The 23,080-nt window shown below is 36.2% G+C and overlaps 7 protein-coding genes across 12 annotated transcripts; 6 read left to right on the forward strand and 1 right to left on the reverse strand.

The window, feature by feature from the left end:
* The first annotated feature begins 635 nt into the window (after positions 1 to 635).
* AT2G32710 (Cyclin-dependent kinase inhibitor family protein) lies at positions 636 to 4,011 on the forward strand. 2 transcript variants are annotated; one of them, NM_128830.4, is made up of 3 exons: positions 636 to 1,347; positions 2,219 to 2,440; positions 2,555 to 4,011. In NM_128830.4, exons 1-3 carry the CDS (start codon positions 770 to 772, stop codon positions 2,622 to 2,624), a joined length of 870 nt encoding a protein of 289 aa, NP_565750.1. In that variant the 5' UTR covers positions 636 to 769; the 3' UTR covers positions 2,625 to 4,011. The 2 variants fall into 2 exon arrangements, with proteins under 2 accessions (NP_565750.1, NP_850196.1); NM_179865.2 differs by having other exon boundaries at positions 2,228 to 2,440; positions 2,555 to 3,111.
* Positions 3,086 to 5,984, reverse strand: CB5-B (cytochrome B5). 2 transcript variants are annotated; one of them, NM_128831.4, is made up of 3 exons: positions 5,635 to 5,984; positions 4,620 to 4,686; positions 3,086 to 4,537 (listed from the first exon to the last, which is right to left on the reverse strand). In NM_128831.4, exons 1-3 carry the CDS (start codon positions 5,719 to 5,721, stop codon positions 4,287 to 4,289), a joined length of 405 nt encoding a protein of 134 aa, NP_180831.1. In that variant the 5' UTR covers positions 5,722 to 5,984; the 3' UTR covers positions 3,086 to 4,286. The 2 variants fall into 2 exon arrangements, with proteins under 2 accessions (NP_180831.1, NP_001323464.1); NM_001336411.1 differs by lacking the exon at positions 5,635 to 5,984 and adding an exon at positions 4,944 to 5,632 and having other exon boundaries at positions 4,034 to 4,537.
* A 1,248-nt stretch (positions 5,985 to 7,232) lies between these two features.
* AT2G32730 (26S proteasome regulatory complex, non-ATPase subcomplex, Rpn2/Psmd1 subunit) lies at positions 7,233 to 13,010 on the forward strand. The gene is made up of 13 exons (NM_128832.5): positions 7,233 to 7,608; positions 8,117 to 8,186; positions 8,415 to 8,520; positions 8,829 to 8,937; positions 9,014 to 9,182; positions 9,515 to 9,975; positions 10,085 to 10,220; positions 10,327 to 10,575; positions 10,661 to 10,881; positions 10,973 to 11,231; positions 11,351 to 11,583; positions 11,662 to 12,181; positions 12,403 to 13,010. Exons 1-13 carry the CDS (start codon positions 7,463 to 7,465, stop codon positions 12,736 to 12,738), a joined length of 3,015 nt encoding a protein of 1,004 aa, NP_180832.1. The 5' UTR covers positions 7,233 to 7,462; the 3' UTR covers positions 12,739 to 13,010.
* Positions 13,011 to 14,067: 1,057 nt separating this feature from the next.
* On the forward strand, positions 14,068 to 15,604 carry GT13 (galactosyltransferase 13). The gene has a single exon (NM_128833.2). It carries the CDS (start codon positions 14,100 to 14,102, stop codon positions 15,504 to 15,506), a length of 1,407 nt encoding a protein of 468 aa, NP_180833.1. The 5' UTR covers positions 14,068 to 14,099; the 3' UTR covers positions 15,507 to 15,604.
* A 1,242-nt stretch (positions 15,605 to 16,846) lies between these two features.
* Positions 16,847 to 18,543, forward strand: AT2G32750 (Exostosin family protein). 2 transcript variants are annotated; one of them, NM_001336412.1, is made up of 1 exon: positions 16,847 to 18,543. In NM_001336412.1, the coding sequence occupies exon 1, from the start codon at positions 16,909 to 16,911 to the stop codon at positions 18,442 to 18,444; it is 1,536 nt and encodes a 511-aa protein (NP_001324603.1). In that variant the 5' UTR covers positions 16,847 to 16,908; the 3' UTR covers positions 18,445 to 18,543. The 2 variants fall into 2 exon arrangements, with proteins under 2 accessions (NP_001324603.1, NP_180834.1); NM_128834.2 differs by having other exon boundaries at positions 16,914 to 18,540.
* A 267-nt stretch (positions 18,544 to 18,810) lies between these two features.
* AT2G32760 (UV radiation resistance-associated protein) lies at positions 18,811 to 22,041 on the forward strand. Of its 3 annotated transcripts, none has more exons than NM_001036390.2 (6): positions 18,811 to 19,599; positions 19,852 to 20,080; positions 20,396 to 20,576; positions 20,797 to 20,933; positions 21,126 to 21,353; positions 21,450 to 22,041. In NM_001036390.2, the coding sequence occupies exons 2-6, from the start codon at positions 19,916 to 19,918 to the stop codon at positions 21,567 to 21,569; spliced, it is 831 nt and encodes a 276-aa protein (NP_001031467.1). In that variant the 5' UTR covers positions 18,811 to 19,599; positions 19,852 to 19,915; the 3' UTR covers positions 21,570 to 22,041. The 3 variants fall into 3 exon arrangements, with proteins under 3 accessions (NP_001031467.1, NP_850197.1, NP_001323615.1); NM_179866.2 differs by having other exon boundaries at positions 19,874 to 20,080; NM_001336413.1 differs by having other exon boundaries at positions 18,811 to 20,080.
* Positions 22,042 to 22,044: 3 nt separating this feature from the next.
* On the forward strand, positions 22,045 to 22,974 carry SUMO5 (small ubiquitinrelated modifier 5). Its single transcript, NM_128836.4, has 2 exons — positions 22,045 to 22,496; positions 22,602 to 22,974. The coding sequence occupies exons 1-2, from the start codon at positions 22,242 to 22,244 to the stop codon at positions 22,671 to 22,673; spliced, it is 327 nt and encodes a 108-aa protein (NP_565752.1). The 5' UTR covers positions 22,045 to 22,241; the 3' UTR covers positions 22,674 to 22,974.
* Positions 22,975 to 23,080: the final 106 nt, after the last annotated feature.

Raw genomic sequence — 23,080 nt, forward strand, 5'->3', positions numbered from 1 at the left:
CTCAAACCTTTATACAATACTATAAGATATAAAATACTCCTACTCCTTCCCAATTCTCAAAACTGCTTAAACTTTCATAATCATCTAACTCTTGTAATTTATATAATCTAGTCATTAGATTCATCAGTATATTCTCAATATTACAAAGGCTAAATATCTTATGCTACATTATCCAAGCAATTCGCAGAAAACAATAAAAATAAAATTGTCAAACATCATAAGCCTAGTAGAGAAGTAGAAGTTGACATTCCAAATTCGTCCAATCTCTACCTCAACTAGATTTAAAACTTTTTATCCTAAGGTAAGTAAAATACACAAAAGTAGAGCAAAATACGATCCTTGAATTAATTCAGGTTGTGTAACCGTTCAATCTTTTCTAACGCTGTGACACATATTTGAACCCAACTAACTCAAATTTTTTTATTTTAAATATAATTTATAAATGTGGAAAAAAATAATAAATTTATAAATAAAAATATATGTCATCATTTCTATTTATAAATATCGAAATTATTACACTCAAGTTCTAAAATATTTTTTTTTTTTAAAAACTAAAGTGAAAAAATAGCAAAGTACATTACTCACAGTAGTGAAGAAGCAGCCACCTGAAAAAAAAAATAACACACACAAAAAAAGAGAGAGAGAGAGAGAGAGAGAGAGAGAGAGAGAGAGACCCCACAAAGAGCACTAATCTTCACAACCCTAACTCCGATTTTTCTCACACCTCCCAATCTCTCTTTCTTTCTCTCTGATGAAAAGCTAACGGAAAATGGGGAAATACATAAGAAAGAGCAAAATCGACGGAGCTGGAGCTGGAGCTGGTGGTGGAGGTGGAGGCGGAGGTGGAGGTGAATCCTCTATTGCTTTAATGGATGTTGTTTCACCTTCTTCCTCTTCTTCACTTGGTGTTTTAACTCGAGCTAAATCTCTAGCTCTTCAACAACAACAACAACGCTGTCTTCTTCAAAAACCCTCTTCTCCTTCTTCGTTACCACCGACTTCTGCTTCTCCTAATCCACCGTCAAAGCAGAAGATGAAGAAGAAGCAGCAGCAGATGAACGATTGTGGTTCGTATCTTCAGCTACGGAGTCGTCGGCTTCAGAAGAAACCACCAATTGTTGTGATTCGTTCTACTAAACGGAGGAAACAGCAACGGAGGAATGAGACATGCGGAAGAAACCCTAACCCTAGGAGTAATTTGGATTCGATTCGTGGTGATGGGTCTAGGTCTGATTCTGTTTCTGAAAGTGTTGTCTTTGGTAAAGACAAGGATTTGATTTCTGAAATCAATAAAGATCCAACCTTTGGCCAAAATTTCTTCGACCTTGAAGAAGAACACACTCAAAGGTATCATCTTTCTTCATCAATTTCAACCTAATTTTTTGGGGGATTTCTTATTTTTATGAATCTGTGTGAATTTGTTCTGTTTCTTGAGAAAACTTTGGTATTGGATTTGAAAATTTCCGTTGTTAATTTGAAAAAAGGATCAATTTTTTGTCTTGTATTTGGTTAAAATTGAAACTGGCGTTTTCGATTTTGAAATTTAATGATATTTTTACCATGTGTATGATATGATGCCATCTTTTCTTTATCTGACAACACCAGACTCTTCTCTCTGTTTCCGGGAAAGAAAATATATATAATTAATCAAAAATGTGTTTCTTTTTTCTTGAGAAAGTTTTTATTTTTTCTTCAATTACTTTGAAGAAGGTGATAGTGACTATTGTTTTTTCTTCAGACTTTTTATCTGCTTTCATGTAAAGAATGTTGGATTTGTGTTTGAAATGTCTCTGTAAGTAACTCTTTAAAGTTTGGTTCGTTTTTGGGATTCTGCAAAGTATATGATGTGTCTCTGTAACATCTTAAGTTCTAGTTTCTCTGTCTTTTAATTTTTCTTGCTGTTTGGTTGTTTTTTGATGTTATGATTTCAGTCTAAAGTCGTGATCTTGTTGAACATTGTATGAGTCATTAACTTTTCAAGCATTGCTGAAGTAATCTTCATTGGAAGTTTCTTCTTTGGTTTTATGCTTTGTGAACTTTGAACCACAAATCAACAAGGAGTTTCTCCTTGTCCTTTTTTCAGTTAAACATGACTTGCTTAGTTTTAGTTATCTATATGCAATAAAGTTTGCTTGCTTTTGCTGCTAATTAAGGAAACACGGTTATGTGCTTTTTCCTTGAGAGCATTGTATGAAAGTAACATATTACTTACTCTCAGCTTCAACAGGACCACAAGGGAATCCACACCATGCAGTTTGATAAGAAGGCCTGAAATCATGACAACCCCGGGATCGTCTACAAAGCTTAACATTTGTGTAAGTGAAAGCAACCAGAGAGAAGACAGTTTGTCACGCAGCCATCGTCGCCGACCAACTACACCTGAAATGGACGAGTTTTTCTCGGGTGCTGAAGAAGAACAACAGAAGCAATTCATTGAGAAGTATGTGTTTCCTCGTTTCATCTGTTCTGTTCTTTTGGTTATGAGTTTCCAGTTTGTTCTGTTCTTCTCTTTTGGTCTTGTGTCTCTAATGGTTTCTGTCAACTCTTTCTTCAGGTACAACTTTGATCCTGTGAACGAACAACCACTACCAGGACGGTTTGAATGGACGAAGGTAGATGATTAGAAACAACAAAAAAATGGGGGGTTAATAGTTAATACAGAATATATTAACATTTTCCTGCTAATTATCGGTTTGATCTTATTACCATCATCCGTTTTCTTAACTTTTTCAACATGTAAAGAGCTTAGGAGAAAAAACCCATGTAGTGTTTTTAAATTGGTGTCTGTAACATAAGTGGCTGAAAAGGGTTTGTGTAACAGAACTTGATACCAATCCTTTTTAAGCCTATACAGATCACCTTAGTAGTAGTACTAAAGCCATAAGAGAAGGTTTTTAGAAGTAACCCAAAGTCTGTTTAGGGTTTAGCGTTTAGGGTTTAGAGTTCTTTCGGTTTAAGGGTCAGTGTTTTCTTTTATGAATTCCGGTACAGGGGGACTCTGCATTCTCTTAAAACTCTTTGTCCTGTAACCATTTTAAAAAATCTATCCTTTTATGTGTATACATGTACTGATCTCAAACTCTTTTCAATAAAGACTTATCCTTCTCTTTTTTGTTCTCTTCATCTTAAGTTCTTGTTCTTATCATCATCATCATTATGGTCCATGTGTTGTGTTCTTCAGACATATAACATCACAATGACAGGTAGGTAATACATGTCTATATATACACAATTGTATACTGATAATAGAGAGACAGAGAAGCTGTTCGTTATGGATATGGATAGTGTCTCATAGTGGTCTTTGTTTTGTCTCTGTCTTCTCACTAAAATCAAAAGTGTTAGAAAAAGATTCTCTTTCTCTTTCTCTTGCTCTTGTGTGAGTCCATTGTACTTTCCACTCTGTGAGATTTGTGCCCACTATATTATCTTAAATATGTAATTCGTACCCACTCACTACATATCATCATCATCATCATCATTATGGTGATCGTCTTTTGATCAATCATCGAAACTTCGTCGCGTCTTTGCTTGTCATAAGATTCGTTTTCTGATTGTATTGATTTGAGTCTACACACGACAACGTTTTGAATGAAACAGTCCATAGTTGTCAACTTGCCACAGAATCCATTCCAATCTTTACTTAAATGAAATTTATTGCTCTCGAAGTTACAAGTATCGAACTTTGTGTCTGCGGTTGCGACTTCTTGCGGCCAAAGCGGTAAAGAGGTACAAAAAGAGGGTCCTACAGTTGCAGAAGAGTTTTTGGATTCTTCGTGTGGATATGTTTTTGTGAGCTCAAGTCACTAACTGCCACACACTCTATCAAGTAACTGCCAAAACAAACGTCTCTTTCTCTTTGGAATTCGTAATCTGTTGTTTTTGTTTCTCCTTTTCTCAAAGTTAATTAAGTGTTCTCTTAAGCATTCAATTAGTAAGATCATGGCCTTGTTTTGATAGTTCCTTGGTTACTTTTCTTCTACAGATCTCAAACAATACTAAACCAGACTTTCAAAACAGATCACTTATTAGTCATAACTTCGGTTTCAGAATCTGAAATATAGATGAGATGTTCATTAGTTGCATAAGGCAAAAACACCAACAAGACTGTTGTTTATATGCAGTTACACCACAATAGATAAGAAATTATCCAAAATACATTCAAACAGCAAAATATGGGAAGAGACAATAACAAAGGGAGAGACTTTCAGATTTGTCTTTTCAAAAGACTTGAATCTTTCTCTCTATATATAAGATATAAGGAAGTAATGCTCAGAAAAAAAAGAAGCCTACCCTGATTTGGTGTAGATACGGATTCCGACTGCTAAACCAAGAATGGCAAGGGGTACGAGGAACTGGAGGAGCTTGATTATGAATTCAGAGGTCTTGTCTTGATTGTAGTGAGGCTGTTTAGGAGGTGTGTATTTGACTTTCTTTGGTATTGTTGTTGGATCAATCTCTCCTACGTAGTACTGCTCCATCATTTCTCTTGCACTCTCGCTGTGACCCACGTCCTCAAAATCATCCGTTGCATCCTTACCTGAAAAGAGAATAAGAATCAAAAACCGATGGATTGATCTCCACTAAGCCGGGAGCATGGTGATAGTTGTGTTTATACAGACCTGTTGAAGACAAGAGAACATCGTCCCCACCTGGATGGTCTTCAAGAAACTTGGTCACATTGTACACCTGCATTTTTTTGCAAATGTGTGAAGTTAGGAGAGGCAAATGAAACCCAATTACAGAACTTCTGAACTTTGAAGATTTCTTGTCAAATCAAGAAGTTTAAAACATGGGAAGATCCACTTCTGAGGCTTATGATTAAAATGTAAGAAACAATGGAGCAACAAAAAGAAAAGTTCTTAGGTTATCGCTTTCTTTGGACTAAACAAGATATGGTGCATATAACTCTAAAAATCAAACAATAGGAATAGAAAGATGAATACTTGAAACAAATTACTGTACCAACAACCAAGTCCAGAGATACATTTGGGATCTTCTGAACTTGATAAAAAGGATTGTTCTGTGTACATAGCAAACTTGTTGCACAGAGGTAAACTCCCAAAAAAAATGAACTTAAGTGACAATATTAATAAGAAACATAAACTACTGATGGAACAACAGACCAAAACATTTAATGTTTCCTACTTTCTTGTGATAATCTACTGATTTCACAAACCAATCAATGAAGAAAACAAAAATCAAGTTCACTATGAAGGGAGGCTCAAGGATGTATCTACAGATTCCTTCACAAGTTAATAATCACAATACAAAAACGATCGATCTTCAGGGCAAACAACTAATCGACAAGTGTCAGTAGTCCATCCCAAGAAAGGTTGATGTCGATCAAACAAACTCTAAAGACAATAAGAACTATTTCTACATTTCTCCATCTTCAATCAAAATTAGAAAATTTTCAGCTGATAAATAGATCAAAAGAGCTAAATCTTCAGCATAAGCTTAATAACTACACCATTTTCTACTCTCTCTACCCATCTAAAGATTTGATCTGATAATTTTAGACTTAGAAATCTGAGACTTCAAAAGCTTAATCTCATGCAAACACCAAAAGGGGAAACTTTGAAGCACGAGATCTCTAATTTCAGAGGTGAGAATAAGGAGAAAGAAGAATGAAACCTTTCCATTGATGACAATCCAACAGTCATGAGCTTGATTATGCTCTGAAACTTCTGAAAGAGTGAAGATCTTTGCTTCGTCTCCCATTGTTTGTTTGATTCTTGTCTACCAGAATTAACCCACCAAAACCTGACTCTGAGACTTAAAGCTCAAAACTTTATACAAGAGTGTGAGAGAGAGTTGTTGAGTTAAAGACCATTTGACGAATCAGTTAAATTCCGGTTTAATTTGGTTCGTTCTCAAAGTAATCGGTTGGTGAGTTTTGGAAGCTTTGAAAACCGGTTTAATGAAAATTGATTTTGAGTTTGTTCTCACATAGTCTGTACCTAATTGCTGCTCTACTGTTTTGGCCTTATGGTATTCATCTGTACGATTTTGAAAACATATGTGCCAATGTTGAACCGATGGGTTAAGTGGTTTGGTAGTAGTTGTTATTTCCGGTTGAGTGGATGGGGTAGGTAGGTAGGCAGTGCAAATGTTGCGGTTGTGCGCTCTAATTCTGCCTTTTTCATTCAAGATCGGTAGGTGAATGATGTGCAATAAATTTTATTATGGTACATATGAATTCTTTTCTCATAAGTAATATTTATGTAGTTTTATATTAGTAGATACAACTACATAAGAAAAATAAATTGCCGCTGCTTCATACCAACTGACCTTATTTATTAGGGACACAAATCTTTTTCTTTCTAAAGCTTATATAAAATGTACATATTATTCAAAATCAATAGATTGACCGGTGAATTTCTGACCTTGTAAACGAAAAGAGGTCTGAGAAGTTTCAAATTTGAACCATCGACAATGAAAAAAATACATTAGCCATGTTCTCTAGAGAAAAACAAGCAGGTTAACCAAAAGATTAGAACCATCATTTTCTTTATGTTTTTTAGTACCAAATAATGTTATTAAAAGAAAAAGTTATACTTTTAGGACCACCAAATCTTTTTCAATACTAAAAATTGTTGCTTTGAAAATATTAAATACAATTTACACATTAAAAAAAACTAATATATATATAATTTTAAAATGAACAATAAATATAAATAACTAAAATCGTGTTTGTTTGTTCATACACTATTTTCATTGAACTTCTGATACGATAAACAGATAACTAAAAAAAAAATTGAATGCATATGTTTTTGAATTACATCTTGAAATGATTTATAAGCTAAATAACTAGATGACTTTGTTACATAATCGAGCTAATGGTCGACCACACCATCATCATAGTTTACGCTTACCATTTCGTGTAATGAGCTGAATCGATTTATGATAATTTTGTTTATAAAATTTGATTAACCGACTGTAAGTTTATTAATTTCTCTATGATGCCTTGCATATCTCTATAAAGCTTTGTATTATGTTCTGAATTGCAACACATTTTATTGATATGATATGATGATAATTTAGCAATTAGGGTATCCTAAAAGCTCCTAAAACTTAAAATTGTATGACCAACCAATTTTGTAAAAGCAATAAGGAGTTTTTGTAAATCTTCAAAATATATTGGATCCATAACTCAATAACACAAAACTTGAGACTAAAATCATAATAAAGCTATACATTCGGGGCAGTTTTTAATATCCTGACTTGTTGGGTAAGTCTCTAAATATTCGTAGTTTGCATCCAAGTCCCTGACTTACTATCTTCTCCCAAATCTCCTTTTATTTTTACTTTCGTCCTATAAACTAAAATAAATAAGGAAAACACTCTTCTTCAAATCCAGTAGAGAGATTCAAGACGAGTCTCATCGAAAGTTCGAATCTTTCGTCATCTGATTAGCTTTCTCTTAGGGTTTATTTCGATTTCGATTTAGTGTTCTCCATCAATGGCGACACCCATGGTTAGTTCCGCTGGAGGATTACTAGCAATGCTCAACGAGCCTCATCCTGTTTTGAAGCTTCATGCGCTCTCTAACCTCAACAATTTGGTTGACCAATTCTGGCCTGAGATCTCCACTAGTGTCCCCATCATGTAATTCTCTTTTAAACCCTTTTTTTCCGGTTTGAGATTTAGGGTTTTGTTCTCTCACTTGATCTGTTTTTTTATTCGGGATATTCTAGAGAAGATTGTGGGATTTGGATTGTTTGAGCTGTGGTTGTGTGTAGGTCTTCTCGATTTGGGTATTAAAGTTCAAAATTTTGAGTGAGGGATTGATAGTTTGTGGCGATGCAGATTCAATGGGTAGGATAAGAAAAGTAAAGTTTTTTATTTTACATGACTAGCTTTAGCAAGTTCTGTAGTGATCTTTATAGATTATGAATGAGTAATTGTATCTAACTTCTTCCTGGACATGATTATGTTCTTTTACTCATGTAATGTAAAGGCTTGGATTCGTTTTGGTTTATCATCGTACATTCTAGTGGTATAGATTCCAGTTGTAGAGGCTGTGCTGGCGCAATGCTTAGGGTTTTATGATAATCTCTCTTTAATGATTTGCACTACTTGACAGCTTGACTCGAGAGAATTTTTTTTTTTACAGTGAGAGTTTATATGAAGATGAAGAATTCGATCTGCATCAAAGACAGCTTGCTGCTTTGCTGGTCTCTAAGGTGCGATTTCACGATTGTTAAACTTAAGTTTTGTCTAGTTGCGGATAATATTTGCTATATGTTAGTGGAGGAATGTTTAATTGTTGCTCTGAATACATTATGGTTATTTTTCTCCTTAAGAGCTGGTGGATAGTGGTAGAATTTTGGGACGTAGCCTTTTTCTAATCACGTTATATGTTTGTTTTACAAGATATGGGTTTCTTGATGATCGTGGTTGTTTTATCGCAGGTTTTCTATTACTTGGGCGAGCTTAATGATTCGCTGTCTTATGCCCTAGGAGCCGGTCCCTTATTTGATGTTTCAGAGGATTCTGATTATGTTCATACGCTTCTGGGTGAGGATTGAGAAGTTTGTTGATGTTTTTACTCTCTTCATGCTGTTCTCTGTCTGTAGACTCTAGCTAGGGTAACTGTTTAATGCAAATTGCTTACCAAATCAACTTGTCTCAACTCTCAAGGCAAGAAAAGCCTATATAGCCTGCACGACTTATTATCTTAAAAGTAGACTTGAAGCTTGTACATCCAGATATTGTTCTGCCTTTAAGTAGTATAATACTAGAAAAAGACAGATAAGTTGACTATTTGAGTTTTAATAAATGCTGGATGAATGTATACTCATCAGATGCTTCTTTTAAAATTTCAGCCAAAGCAATAGACGAATATGCCAGTCTCAGATCAAAGGCAGTTGAGTCAAATGAGATGGTGGACATTGATCCCAGGCTAGAGGCGATTGTTGAAAGAATGCTTGGAAAGTATGCAATGCTTATACATTTAATGCTCTTGTTTTCATAGTGCTTCAATTCTTCTTACATGGTTTTCCTTCTGCAGATGCATCAGTGATGGGAAGTATCAACAAGCCATGGGCATTGCGATAGAATGCCGGAGATTGGATAAGTTGGAAGAAGCTATCATTAAGAGCGATAATGTTCAGGGAACTTTATCATATTGCATCAATGTTTCTCATTCCTTTGTCAACCGCAGAGAGTACAGACATGAGGTGAGACTGATGTTCTTAGACAATAGTTAAGTAGAAAGGTGTTCTAATTCTATCGACTGATTAGAACTGTATAGTTTTGCCTCATCTGGAAGATAATGTGACCATTTAGTTTCTATGTTGCATCTTCCATTACCATGCCTGCAAACATGTATGCTAGCATCCTCTATGTCCTAAGCTGTAGCCAAAAGTCCTGTTTCAGTTTTCGTGATACCTATCTGAGATGTGTCAAGGCCTGAATTAAAAAAATCTCCCTTTTCTAGGTCTTTTAGTCTAGGCTGTTTAGTTTAGTCTTTATTTAAAAAAGGTGATGACATACTTGTCTACTCTTTCAGGTGCTTAGTTTACTTGTAAAAGTCTACCAGAAGCTGCCCTCTCCTGATTATTTGAGCATTTGTCAATGCCTCATGTTTTTGGATGAACCGCAAGGTGTTGCAAGCATATTGGAGAAGCTTCTTCGCTCAGAGAACAAGGATGATGCTTTATTGGCATTGCAAATTGCATTTGATCTTGTAGAGAACGAGCACCAGGCCTTTCTCTTGAGTGTTAGAGATCGCCTTCCAGCTCCCAAAACACGTGCTGTAGAAGCAACTCAGGCTGTTGAAACAACTATTGCTCCTAATGAGAACCCTTCGGGAGATGTTCAGATGGCAGATGAAACTCCAGCTCAGACAATTGTGCATGAGACGGATCCAGTTGATGCTACATATGCTGAGAGGTTAACAAAGATTAAGGGAATTTTATCTGGAGAGACATCTATTCAGCTGACACTGCAGTTTCTTTACAGCCACAACAAGTAAGTTACTGTTGCAGTTTTGATATCTTCAAGGGATATTTTTTCTTCTAAAAATCGTTTATTCCAGGAAGTAATCATTTGCTCCATTGATAATTTTGTCTTTCTGTAGATCGGACCTGCTGATACTGAAGACAATCAAACAGTCTGTAGAGATGCGGAACAGTGTATGCCACAGTGCTACAATATATGCTAATGCCATTATGCATGCTGGAACTACAGTGGACACTTTCCTTAGAGAGAATTTGGTAAATTATTTACTTTCACTCAAATATTTCTGTATGTTTGAGTTTAACTGTCTGTGTGGCTTAGTGTATTTAACTTTCTTTCATCATTCTTTTTTTTTAATGCCAGGATTGGCTAAGCAGGGCAACCAATTGGGCTAAGTTCAGTGCTACCGCGGGATTAGGTGTTATTCACAGAGGTCACCTGCAACAGGGTAGGTCATTGATGGCTCCATACTTGCCTCAGGGAGGAGCAGGTGGTGGTGGGAGTCCTTATTCCGAAGGAGGTGCTTTATATGCTCTTGGCCTTATTCATGCTAACCATGGCGAGGGAATCAAGCAATTTCTACGTGATAGCCTACGCAGCACTAATGTTGAGGTGATTAATTAATATCTTACTTCAATATAGTCTCTCATATTCCCTGGCAGCCTAATTAATACTTATTGGAAAAATATGGATGCAGGTCATTCAACATGGAGCTTGTTTAGGTCTTGGCTTGTCAGCTCTCGGGACAGCTGATGAAGAGATATATGATGATGTCAAAAGCGTGCTTTATACTGACAGTGCAGTTGCTGGTGAAGCTGCTGGCATCAGCATGGGTTTATTATTGGTTGGAACTGCTACTGAAAAGGCAAGTGAGATGCTCGCTTATGCTCATGAGACACAACATGAGAAGATAATAAGGTAATGTACAGTAAGGATATTTTTGGTTAAGAGGGGTGCATTTTGTCTTGCTTTAGTATTTCACTAATCAACATCCGGAATGCGTTTTTAGGGGATTGGCTCTAGGAATAGCTCTTACAGTATATGGTAGAGAAGAAGGAGCAGATACCTTGATTGAGCAGATGACGAGAGATCAGGATCCAATCATTCGTTATGGTGGCATGTACGCATTGGCATTGGCTTACAGTGGAACCGCAAACAACAAGGCAATTCGACAATTGCTGCACTTTGCTGTATCTGATGTCAGTGATGATGTTAGGAGGACTGCCGTTCTGGCACTTGGATTTGTCTTGTACTCTGATCCAGAGCAGGTCAGTTTCTGATGCTCCTTTTCTGTGACCACTGACTTCCATTTCTTTAGCGCTTCCAGTACTTTTGTGAGCGCTTACATTCCCTAACGGTTTACAATGTTTTTTTTTCTAAATTGTAGACTCCCCGTATTGTATCACTGCTTTCTGAGTCATACAATCCACATGTTCGCTATGGTGCGGCTCTTGCAGTGGGTATTTCTTGTGCAGGCACTGGCCTCAGCGAAGCGATATCCTTGTTGGAGCCACTTACATCAGATGTTGTTGACTTTGTTCGTCAAGGTGCTTTGATTGCAATGGCCATGGTGATGGTTCAAATTAGCGAAGCTAGCGATTCTCGTGTTGGAGTATTTAGGTTAGTATAAATCTGGTTTCTTCAGCATTGGGAGGTAGAGAATATCTTGGTAGACTGAGATTTTTCTATGTTTTGTAGGCGCCAACTTGAGAAGATTATACTTGACAAGCACGAAGATACAATGAGCAAGATGGGAGCGATTCTGGCCTCTGGTATCCTTGATGCTGGTGGTAGGAACGTTACTATAAGACTGCTCTCTAAGACCAAACATGACAAAGTCACTGCTGTTATCGGCCTTGCAGTCTTCAGCCAGTTTTGGTATTGGTACCCACTGATCTATTTCATTAGTTTGGCCTTCTCACCAACCGCTTTCATCGGTTTGAACTATGACCTTAAGGTCCCAAAGTTTGAGTTCATGTCACATGCAAAACCGTCTTTATTTGAGTACCCAAAACCCACCACGGTTCCTACAGCCAATACCGCCGTTAAACTTCCAACCGCTGTTCTCTCAACTTCAGTTAAAGCCAAAGCTAGGGCTAAGAAAGAAGCAGAGCAAAAAGCTATTGCTGAGAAAACATCTGGCCCTGAAAAGCCTGTCAATGAAAGTGGATCTGGAAAAGGAAAAGCATCAACTGAGAAGGAAGGAGACTCTATGCAGGTAATGTTGTCATTTCTAGCCTCTTCTAATAGCTTCTGTTATTGATTACCTGATTAGTCCTTTAATCGCTAGAATTCTAAGGTTTATTCTGTTTTACAATCACACACGTTAGACATTTTGAATTTCAAAGTTGGTGAATTCTAAAGGAATGTTTAATCTGGGTGTTTATTGTGTGTTTGGACCATCTGTGATTTGATAGTCTTGTCTCCACGAACTGTCAGGTCGATAGCCCAGCAGCGGTCGAGAAGAAAGCACCTGAGCCTGAGCCAGCGTTTGAGATTTTAGTGAACCCAGCTCGAGTAGTCCCAGCTCAAGAGAAATACATAAAGTTACTTGATGACAGCAGATATGTACCAGTGAAGCTAGCACCGTCAGGTTTCGTTCTTCTCAAAGACTTGCGTGAACACGAGCCAGAGGTTCTCTCTCTGACCGACGCACCAACTTCAACAGCTTCTCCTGCAACTGGTACAGCAGCGGCTGCACAAGGAACCCCGGCCTCAGCTATGGCCGTAGATGATGAGCCACAACCTCCACAAGCCTTTGAATACGCTTCATGATTTTATTTCATTTAAAATTAGTGGGAATTTGTTGTTGGTTTTATTGGTTTCTGTTGAAAGACAAAAGGCAGAGAGAAAAACAGATCTTTGAACTTTGAGATAACTGCTTCTTGTCATTTGCAACTGGTTTCATGTTCAACTACGATCTTGTATTAGGTACTTCTCTTTTTAAGTATTATCTAAATAATTAAGTGTCGTTTTATGTCTTTTAGTGGTACTGGTATATCTGATTTCTTCTACAACAAGATAGTAATAAACTACATTTTCTAAGTATTATCTAAATCCTTTTTAACCTCTATGTTTATATCCAAACACTTTGCTTAGGTTTGTTAACTTCTATAGTCATAATTGAAAAGTCTCTAGGGTCTTTGTTTTTCCTATTTTCTTTGTCAAAAGTGTATAGGGTCTTTTAAAACATTTGAGGTTTTACAAGTCTTACGTGTTTCATTATGTAATAGCACTAACCATTTATATATACATTTTTGCAGTCACTTTGTGAAATAAATCCTGGAGTTGAGATTTATTTACAGTCGCTACCACTGGCATTTAATAATTGTTTTTGATAATTAGAAAGAAAATCTTCTAATTAAATATTTGACATTTAACAATCTTCCCAAAATCTTTCTACCTTAACTACACAATTAATTACTAAAATAAAACTTCCAAAATATTTAATATCATTTAATTACTACAAAATTATCATTTTTGATATTGCTTTTCGACATGATTATAATCATCAAGCCGCATAGATATTTGATAGCATTTAATTACTACAAAATTACAAAATATTTAGACAATAATTCATAAACATATCATAAATAAGATCAACATTAATAAAATAAATGAGTTTTTTTTACAGGACGAGTTGGCGGGACGGGTTTGGCAGGACGTTACTTAATAACAATTGTAAACTATAAAATAAAACATTTTATAGATAGATACAATTTGCAAACTTTTATAATATTTATTTAAAAAATAAATTGTTCCCGCGGTACACCGCGGGTTAAAATTTATTCTCTATTATTTTGATATCCTTTATAATATTAGGACAAGTGGAATGTGTCATTTTATATGACATACACATGGTGATGGTGTCATACATAAATTTAAGTTAAAGATAAGAAAATAAAAGGATAGGAAAACACGATAACTTTATGGTTTTCCTTTCTATATCCACTAATTTGACTTACTAAAGTCATAGTACTTCTATTTAAAACAAGTTGTTGAAAACAAATTATAGATTCACATGAATCACATCCCCACCAAGTAGAAGAATGATCTTTTAATTTTCTGTAAAATCACTTATCTTTTTGTATCTTATCTTCACAAAGTAGTACCACTTTCGTTTCTCCATAATCAAAATGGACAAATTCAATCCAAAAAAGGAAAAGACTGTGAAGAAACGAGCTCTAAAGGTTTTGACTGAAATCTCACCAACACCTTTGTTCTCCATGCTCTTTCTGCTTCACATCAGTCAAATTGCAACCTATCTCTCTCTTTCCGACAAAGAAACCCTAAATATCACTGTGAAAACTAAACAAGGTGGAACAGATACTTGTGCCGGAAGATACGTGTATATGCACAATCTTCCAAGCAGATTCAACGAAGATCTGATCAAGAGCTGTGAGGCATACATCGAATTACGAAACAAATGTAAGTACCTTATTAACTCTGGCTTCGGTCCACGTATCTTGGAGGAAGATCATAACCATACCACTCGAGTCTTAACCATCGAGACCGGTTCTTGGTACTACACAAACCAATTCATGCTTGAGGTTATCTTCCGAGAGAAAATGAGACACTACGAGTGTTTGACCAACGATTCTTCCCTTTCTTCCGTGGTTTTCGTCCCGTTTTATGCTGGATTCGATGTGAGACGCTTTTGGGGATACAACGTTAAGCTGAGAGACGAACTTGGTGAAGATCTAGCTCAATGGCTTAGGGAGAGACCAGAGTGGAGGAAAATGTATGGACGAGATCATTTCTTTGTCACGGGACGGGTTGGTAGAGATTTCAGGAGGGTTACAGATCAAGATTCGGATTGGGGAAACAAACTGATGCGGTTGCCTGAATTCGAGAACATAACTATGTTATCCATTGAGACAAATTCTAGGAGTAACGAGTTTGCGGTTCCTTATCCAACTTATTTCCATCCAAAGAGCCGAACCGAGGTTAAGAGATGGCAGAGGCAAGTGACGATGATGCAGAGACGATACTTGTTCTCGTTTGTCGGAGCTAATCGGCCAAAAATGGAGGAATCTATTAGAGGTGAGATTATAAGACAGTGCCTTGCATCACAAGGAAGATGCAAATTTCTTGATTGTGACACATCGAGTAAAGACTGTAGTGATCCGGTTAAGGTAGTGGAAGTTTTTCAAGATTCGGTTTTCTGTTTACAACCACCAGGAGATACACCTACTCGGAGATCAACATTTGATTCGATTTTAGCCGGTTGTATACCGGTTTTCTTTAGCGTTGATTCGGTCTATAACCAGTACAAGTGGTATTTTCCAAAAGATCGTACCAAGTACTCGGTTTACATCGCGGAGGAAGGTGTGAAAAAGGGGAAGGTTAGTATTGAGAAGTTATTGGCTAATGTTAGTGAAGAGAAGATTTCAAGGATGAGAAATGAGGTTGAGAAGATTATACCAAAGATAATTTATACAAAACCGGGGGAGGTTGGACCGGAAAAGATTGAAGATGCATTTGAAATTGCAGTGGCTAGGGTGCTTGAGAGAGTGTCATTGTTCAAGATGACACGGATCTAGCAACTACATAACTATATTAAGGGGGGGGAAATATAACTTAGAAGTATTATAGATATTTTTTGGGGTACTAATTTGGCAAAGCAAAGTATCAAAGGATTATGCCAAGTATTATAGTTTAGTAATGATTTATGGTATTGAAAATTCGTTTCTTTACACAACAATTATTGAAATTATAGAGTATGAACAATGAATCATCGTAATTCTTTACACAACAATTATTGAAAATTCGTTTCTTTACACAACAATTATTAATTTAAACGATTAGTTTTCAACTTTTTATGTACTAATTAAGATTAGAGGCTTTTCAGTTTTCATTACGATTTCAATCATAGTTGAGTCTGGTAGATGATCTTTAGGATATTATTCCAAGTCGTTTTTTTTGGTTGGTTTCATCTTGAAACATAAAGTTTCTATATTAATATTTTGATGTAATCGATGTTGTTCGGAAACGATTATGTTTAAAGAAACAAAAATCAACATGAAAATTTTGACTTGCAGTCGAATAACGCTTAGATCCCAATATGTTATAGTAATCTAGTAATCGTTTAAACCAAGTTAAACCATGTATTCCACATTTTTTTTAAAATTAACCTTCTCTATATCGAACCCTGTTAAATAATTACACTTTCGCTAAGAGAATTCGCGTCAGCTAATTGTGGTAAAACAATTGACAAGATACTGGAAATCTTTGTCAGAACCAAAATTCTCTCATTAATAGATAGAAAAGCTTAACTTACCTAATCAGAATATTAAGAGGAAATTTATGTTTCTTACCAAAATAAATTCAGGAAGGTAGCTTGTATTATTCACATGTACCGAAAAAGGTTAATATTGATTTATAGATTTTTTTTTTGTTATTTATATAAATCTTCCAAGAAAGGAAAAGAATATTCTTACCGTCCATATAATAGACAAATGGTTTCACAAGACAAAAGATCTAAAATGGTCATAACCTAAATTGTTTATTTTCTTCCCCTCTAAACATATCATGAAAATCAGTTTACACTACTTTTGGATTTGCAATCTCTTAGAACACAAAGAAATTGCCCTATATTCTAGAATATTTTAGTAAATATATATAATTATTAAGTTTCCTGGTATTCATATTATTTTCCAATTAAATTCTGTGGAATACAGTTGGGAAAGAGTTGAGATCTCTTCTTGACATATGGGAATCATCTTTGCGTGTCCATGATAGAAACTTTATAAAATCAGAGAGAAGTTTTTAGAATATAATCCATTGAATTAAATTCATAATAAATGGTCAAATATCTATTACTTCATTTGGAAAATGCAATTAAAGCGCCATTAAAAAGAATAAAATACAATTATTCTTCTCCTTAAGATTACATTTATTAATTTTAGATCTCAAAAAGTAATACCAATGTTTTCTCACAAGTAAATGAAGATGATGAAACCAGTTCCAAAGCTTTGGGTTGTCATCTCAAGTGCCTTTGTGTTCTGTCTTTTAGTTCTGTTTCAAATCAATAAATCAGATTTGATCGAAGCAAATCTCCAAATCACTCATCAAGTTAACAACTTCCTCATCTCCTTCGTTGCTTCTTCAAATAATCAAATCCTAAATCACACCAAACATGCGAATGAGAGTGATGGAATCAGAGCGAAACAGCTTGAGGAAGAAGAAACGGATACTTGCGCCGGAAGATACATCTACATGTACAATCTTCCAAGCACATTCAACGACGACATCATCAAAGAATGTCGTCCACTCATCAAATGGTTCGATATGTGTCCATTCATGGTCAATTCCGGGCTCGGTCCACAGATTTTGGTCTCCGATAAAACCACAGCTCGAGTCTTAACCGTGAAAACCGGTTCTTGGTACTCAACGAACCAATTCTTGCTTTCGGTTATCTTCCGAGAGAGGATGAAACACTACGAGTGTTTGACCAACAACTCTTCTCTAGCCTCAGCGATCTATGTCCCATACTACGCAGGATTTGATGTGAGCCGTCACCTCTGGGGATACAACGTGACGGTTAGAGACGAATTGGCGATAAAGCTGGCACAATGGCTGAGAGAGAGACCTGAATGGGGGAAGATGTACGGCCGAGATCACTTCTTTGTGACCGGACGGATTGGTTGGGATTTCAGGAGGTTTCACGATGAAGATTCAGATTGGGGAAGCAAACTGATGCTATTACCTGAATTCTCGAATCTGACAATGTTAGGTATCGAAACGACTGCTTGGGCTAACGAATTTGCGATTCCTTATCCTACTTATTTCCATCCAAAGAGCTTAACAGAGATTTGGAGATGGCAGAAGAAAGTGAAGAGTGTGAAGAGGAAGTATTTGTTTTCGTTTGTTGGAGGTCCAAGACCTAAATTGGATGGATCTATTAGGGGAGAGATTATAAAGCAGTGCCTTGCATCTCACGGTAAATGCAACTTTCTTAACTGCTTTGTTAATGACTGCGATAATCCGGTTAAGATAATGAAGGTGTTTGAAAATTCTGTCTTCTGTTTACAACCTTCGGGAGATTCGTACACTCGGAGATCGATATTCGATTCGATTCTGGCGGGTTGTATACCGGTTTTCTTCAGCCCAGGTTCGGGTTACAACCAATATATTTGGTATTTTCCAAAGGATTATACCAAGTACTCGGTTTACATACCAGAGAATGAAATGAGAAATGGAACGGTTAGTCTCAAGAATATTTTGGGTATGATCGCTAAGGAGAGGATTTTGAGGATGAGAAAAGAGGTTGTGAAGATTATACCAAAAATCATATATAATAAACCAGGGTTTGGACCGGAGAAGATTGAAGATGCGTTTGACATTGCAGTGGATAGGATGCTTGAGAGGGTAGCAATGGTTAAGAGGATGATGGAAGAAGGGAAAGATGTTCAAAGTCAGTATTATTCACAGACAAAGGATTTGAAAAAACTTGAGATTATACATGAAAAAACTGCTTAAGCCTTAAGACATTGTTAATGAATGCACATTCAGTATTTATAGCATGTTGAATCACATTTCAGATACATTTTGGAATTGTAAGTAAATCAATCGATTTTGTTTTACAAGGATGCATAAATTACAAATTTCTCTCTTTCTCGTTCCTTAAGATGTGGAGCAACCAAAAACTATATGAATATGATCTCTCGAAAGAAACTTAATTTCGAATACTATATAATAAATGGATTTTGATGTATGAATGAGAATGTTTTGAAACTATGACAAGAGAATTTGACTTTTCGTTATCAAGAATTTGGATGGCTAAATTAGATATGGAAGTTAACATACACATAAAAAGTTAGCTGAATGTTAAACTGTAGTCTATTCGAAATATGAAGTTTAAAGTAGAATGTGAATGGTAAATGTTAAAGTTAAATTAAGATACATAATAATTGGTTCAAACTTGAGATAACCAGGACGAAATAATTGGTTTGGTACAAAGTACAAAACAACTTTGGTTAAAGGAATCATACTTTCCACGAGGAATCGCCAGTTCGCCACCAGTTGGCCGGATCGAACGGTGCCTACTGCTTAACCCGGTCTTTAGATAATACCCACCTGTTAAGTCATTCGGGTCATCTCTGACCCGGAAGTTTCTAATCTCTCTCTCTTTCCTAAAGTAACAAACTTTAAATTTTCTGCAAAATCGAACAACGAATCATCAGCCCGAGAAGCTTCTTCAATCCTGTAAATTTTTCATTCTACGTACCAATCTCTCATTTCCCAGATTCGTTTCTTGCTTCCATTGCTCTTCCTTTGTACCAATCATCATCTCCAGGTGATCGGTTTATTAAAAATTAGGGTTTTTGATTGTTCTAATCCGATCTCTCGGTTCCTTTAAGATTGATGATGAATTTCGAAGCGTGATATGAAAAGATCTGAAGACTTGATGTCAGAACTTGCGTTGCGTGGGTTCCGAGATAATTGTTGATGGAAAGAGTATCAGAGCGAAGTTTGTCAGAAAATTTGAGAAGAAGCGATCGAGAAGATGGGAAGATTATAGAATGGGAAGAATTCGACCATGAGCTTACGAGGTTATGGAGTCTTTCTTCTGCTATGAAATTAGCCACAGAGAGGAAACAAATCCTGCAACCGAAACTTGAGTCTCTTATTCAGGTTTTTCTCTTACTCATGTGTTTTCTTTTGGGCATGTCTGAATTTGATTCATTTCTGAGTGTAAAGCATAGATTTTTATTAGTGGCATTGTCTTAAGGGTGGATGAAGATAGCTAGAAGAAGAAACTCTATTCAAAGAAAATTTATGCTTTCTTATTGTGTTGGTTAGGAATGTGTTGTTTAGTCTTATTATTCTTGCTTATCTCTTACTTTATCTACTCGATGAGCTTTAATTGATTAGCCCGCGGATTAGCGGGCGGCAAAATTTCGGGCAGGTTAGTACTGAATCATTGAGACGCACTAATGAACTTGAAGAAATGCGTCAGAGGCTTGAAGCAAGAAAATTGTTGGTGGACAAGACATCAGTTGCTTGCAAAGTTACTGAGCAGGATGTTAAAAAGAAAGAGGAGAATCTTAGTACAGAAGTGAGGTCTTTGCTAGTAGGCGGAACAACTCTTTCGATCGCTAAAAGCAAATTGCAGGTATTACCTCATTCAGTGCAGAATTATCTTATTAGGAAGCAAGGTGCATCAGTTTTGCATATCCTGGTGTTTGGCTATTTCAAATTAGTTGTTTCCCCATGTTCTCTTGGCCTCTTCTTTGGCAGGAGTACAGTTTATTTTACGACTTACTTTTTCTTCTTCTAACTGTATTTTAGTTCTAGTATGAATTATTTGATAGCTGTTTCTTTAAAGAAGGAAAGCTAATTTTCTTCAGTATATTCTCCATTCTATGAACAATTTGTGAATGATTGAATCATAGATACACTGTTTTAACTTATTTTTCTCTTTTCATAGGAATCAAACTGCCAACTAGAAGGAGAAAGTGGTTATGCACATTTAAAGATTGTAACGAATAAGCTGAGAAAGAGGCAGCAGTTCATGGTATCTCAAGTTTCATTTATCTATCCCTTGAAGATTGAAGCTGGACCTTCACAAGACCAAGAACTGGAATCATTTCCTGGTGGCAGTAGATTAGGTCAGTTAAGTCTAAAATCTTATAAGAATTAAGAATGTAGCCTTTGATGAGAACGAGACCTAACTCCTTAACATCTTTCAGTGCATGCCTTTATCTTTACTTCATTCAGTCTGATATTGATATCAGGACTAACTTTGCCTTTGTTGTCGTAAGTGTTTACAGAAAGTTTTTAATTGCAGCATCTACCTTCTTGACATGTTTATATCTATGGCTTTTGTAGGAACTAAGCCTCTGAGTCAAGGATCTGTGAGAATTCTGGGGTTGCCTTTTAGTATGGCCCCGTTTACAAAGATGAGCTTCTTCACCGACAAGAAAGAAGTTCAGAAGTCTGCAACTGCCCTAGGATATGTAGCCCATGTATGTTCCGTCCTCTTTTTCCTTACTGATTTATGCATTAAAACTTGCTTTATACTTCCATATCTATTGTGCGGCCTTAAATCTCTTGGCTTGGATTTCAGGAATCACTGCTAATGAATTCAAACAAACGAATTTTGTTTGGTTTAAATTCTTGATAGAAAGTATTAATGGCTTCCTGCTTGGCTTTTGCAGGCCGTGTCACTAATAGCTCCTTACTTGAGAGTGCCAATTCGTTATCCTTTGTGCCTGGGGGGTTCCAAAACATACATTCGAGACTATGCACCTTACATTGAGCCTTCACCATCAGACATGTCTCCGATTACCACGCTTTCCCAAAATATTAACTTTGTAGAGTTTCCTCTGTTTCTGGATGGTCAAGATACAACACGAGCTGCCTATGCTGTCTTCTTACTAAACAAGGTTAGTTAGAGATTTTTTTTGGTTTTGCTCTTCTCCCTGATACTTGAAACAGTAGCTTGCCTCTCCTCTCATCTAATCATAGTCATCGTATCACAGAACATCGAGCAACTCTTGAACTTTGTGGGGGAAAATAGTCTAGGACCACGTCAGGTTCTAGCAAACCTGAAGGAGCTAATTCGAATCATCCAATCTCCAGATTATATCGATTATTTATGACGATGATGATGATGACGACGAAAATAATGACGATGATGAAGATATCAATCCATTCCTTCTCACACATCTTCCAGAGTTCCAGTGTCTCTTCTTGTTTATTGAATCATCTCAAGTCAGACACTTTGTGGAGGTAAAAAAGTACAAATAATTGATTTTGTTAGAGAAATTTTAGACATGGAAATTCTCTTTAGGATGAGACTCCTCCTCTCTAGATGTGATGTTTTTGGTTTGGAGAGACCGACGATAAACGAAAGCTTAGTCTATTATACAGTTCTTTCTTAAGTTCTAACAGCTGTATTAGTTTTTTTGTTTCCCTTTATCTTTTTGTGCTAGTTGTACCATTTGAAATATGTTTGAATTTGTAACAATGAGCCTGTTGTTGAGTCAGTACAATTTTCAACGTACTGTTGGAATACGAAACGTGTGAACTGTGGAGTGATGATGATTCAAAGGCGAGAAAACAAAAGACCACCACCAAGGGTAAAATGGGAAACTCAATAAGTAAAAATGGACCAATAGGAGTGTTTGACGAGGATTGTACTTTAATGTTCGTTCAAAGCTCTTTTAACTTTTCCCATCATCTCTTTCTCACCTCCTCCTCTCTCTTTCTCTCTCTTTCTCTCTCTGAACCCAGAAGAAACCTCAAAAAAAAAAAGGTTTCTCAAAACAACAATGGTGAGTTCCACAGACACAATCTCTGCTTCATTTGTATCAAAGAAGTCTCGATCTCCTGAAACATCACCCCATATGAAAGTCACTCTCAAGGTCAAGAACCAACAGGGAGCAGAGGATTTGTATAAAATTGGAACTCATGCACATCTAAAGAAACTAATGAGTGCTTACTGTACGAAGAGAAACTTAGATTACAGTTCTGTCCGATTCGTCTACAATGGTAGAGAAATCAAAGCTCGACAGACTCCTGCTCAGGTCTCTCTCATCTTTAGTTTCTTCTGATTTTTGTTTATATTATTATGTATCTACAACAACACTGTTGGTCACTGTTAACTTTCATTTACTTTTTTGTTCCAACAGCTGCACATGGAAGAAGAAGATGAGATCTGTATGGTCATGGAACTTGGTGGTGGCGGTCCTTACACTCCTTGAGATCTCGCCGGAGTTTCTTCAAAATTTTCCCGATTTGTTCGCGGGATAAACAGATTAGGCTTTCTAAAGAACTTTAGTTATTTTTCTTAATTACTCTTTTAGTTTCAATGTTGCATCTTAAGTCTCTCTTAACGTTGTTGTTAATTCGTACTAATATTTTCCAAGGAAATTAGTTAATGTTTTTCTCTCGGTAATTGGTAAATAATCTGAGAACCGGAATATCGAGAAAGCGTCCACCGGTTCACAGAGTTAACCGGGAAATAATCGGAATTGATATTACCTTCCTGTAAATAACCAATTTTCTGTGGTAAAGAGTTTACTATCTTAAGATTTCATGTTAAGATTTCATTCCAAACAGAGTTTATTATCTTCTTGTTTTTTTTTTTGGTCTAATAGAGTTTATTATC

This window comes from Arabidopsis thaliana, chromosome 2 (assembly GCF_000001735.4).
Source record: "Arabidopsis thaliana chromosome 2, partial sequence".
NCBI lineage: Eukaryota > Viridiplantae > Streptophyta > Magnoliopsida > Brassicales > Brassicaceae > Arabidopsis > Arabidopsis thaliana.

Bases quoted from the DNA above. Each gene is read 5' to 3' on its own strand.
- GT13 (NM_128833.2), top strand. From the start codon at position 14,100: ATGGACAAATTCAATCCAAAAAAGGAAAAGACTGTGAAGAAACGAGCT.
- SUMO5 (NM_128836.4), top strand. From the start codon at position 22,242: ATGGTGAGTTCCACAGACACAATCTCTGCTTCATTTGTATCAAAGAAG. The intron at 22,497-22,601 runs GTCTCTCTCATC...TTGTTCCAACAG, and splicing joins CTCGACAGACTCCTGCTCAG to CTGCACATGGAAGAAGAAGA.
- CB5-B (NM_128831.4), bottom strand. From the start codon at position 5,721: ATGGGAGACGAAGCAAAGATCTTCACTCTTTCAGAAGTTTCAGAGCAT. The intron at 4,687-5,634 runs GTTTCATTCTTC...AAAAAAATGCAG, and splicing joins GGATTGTCATCAATGGAAAG to GTGTACAATGTGACCAAGTT. The intron at 4,538-4,619 runs GTCTGTATAAAC...TTCTCTTTTCAG, and splicing joins TGTTCTCTTGTCTTCAACAG to GTAAGGATGCAACGGATGAT.
- AT2G32750 (NM_001336412.1), top strand. From the start codon at position 16,909: ATGAAGATGATGAAACCAGTTCCAAAGCTTTGGGTTGTCATCTCAAGT.
- AT2G32730 (NM_128832.5), top strand. From the start codon at position 7,463: ATGGCGACACCCATGGTTAGTTCCGCTGGAGGATTACTAGCAATGCTC. The intron at 9,183-9,514 runs GTGAGACTGATG...CTACTCTTTCAG, and splicing joins GCAGAGAGTACAGACATGAG to GTGCTTAGTTTACTTGTAAA. The intron at 10,882-10,972 runs GTAATGTACAGT...ATGCGTTTTTAG, and splicing joins CAACATGAGAAGATAATAAG to GGGATTGGCTCTAGGAATAG.
- AT2G32710 (NM_128830.4), top strand. From the start codon at position 770: ATGGGGAAATACATAAGAAAGAGCAAAATCGACGGAGCTGGAGCTGGA. The intron at 1,348-2,218 runs GTATCATCTTTC...ACTTACTCTCAG, and splicing joins GAAGAAGAACACACTCAAAG to CTTCAACAGGACCACAAGGG. The intron at 2,441-2,554 runs GTATGTGTTTCC...CTCTTTCTTCAG, and splicing joins CAGAAGCAATTCATTGAGAA to GTACAACTTTGATCCTGTGA.
- AT2G32760 (NM_179866.2), top strand. From the start codon at position 19,414: ATGGAAAGAGTATCAGAGCGAAGTTTGTCAGAAAATTTGAGAAGAAGC. The intron at 19,600-19,873 runs GTTTTTCTCTTA...AATTTCGGGCAG, and splicing joins AACTTGAGTCTCTTATTCAG to GTTAGTACTGAATCATTGAG. The intron at 20,577-20,796 runs GTCAGTTAAGTC...TGGCTTTTGTAG, and splicing joins TCCTGGTGGCAGTAGATTAG to GAACTAAGCCTCTGAGTCAA.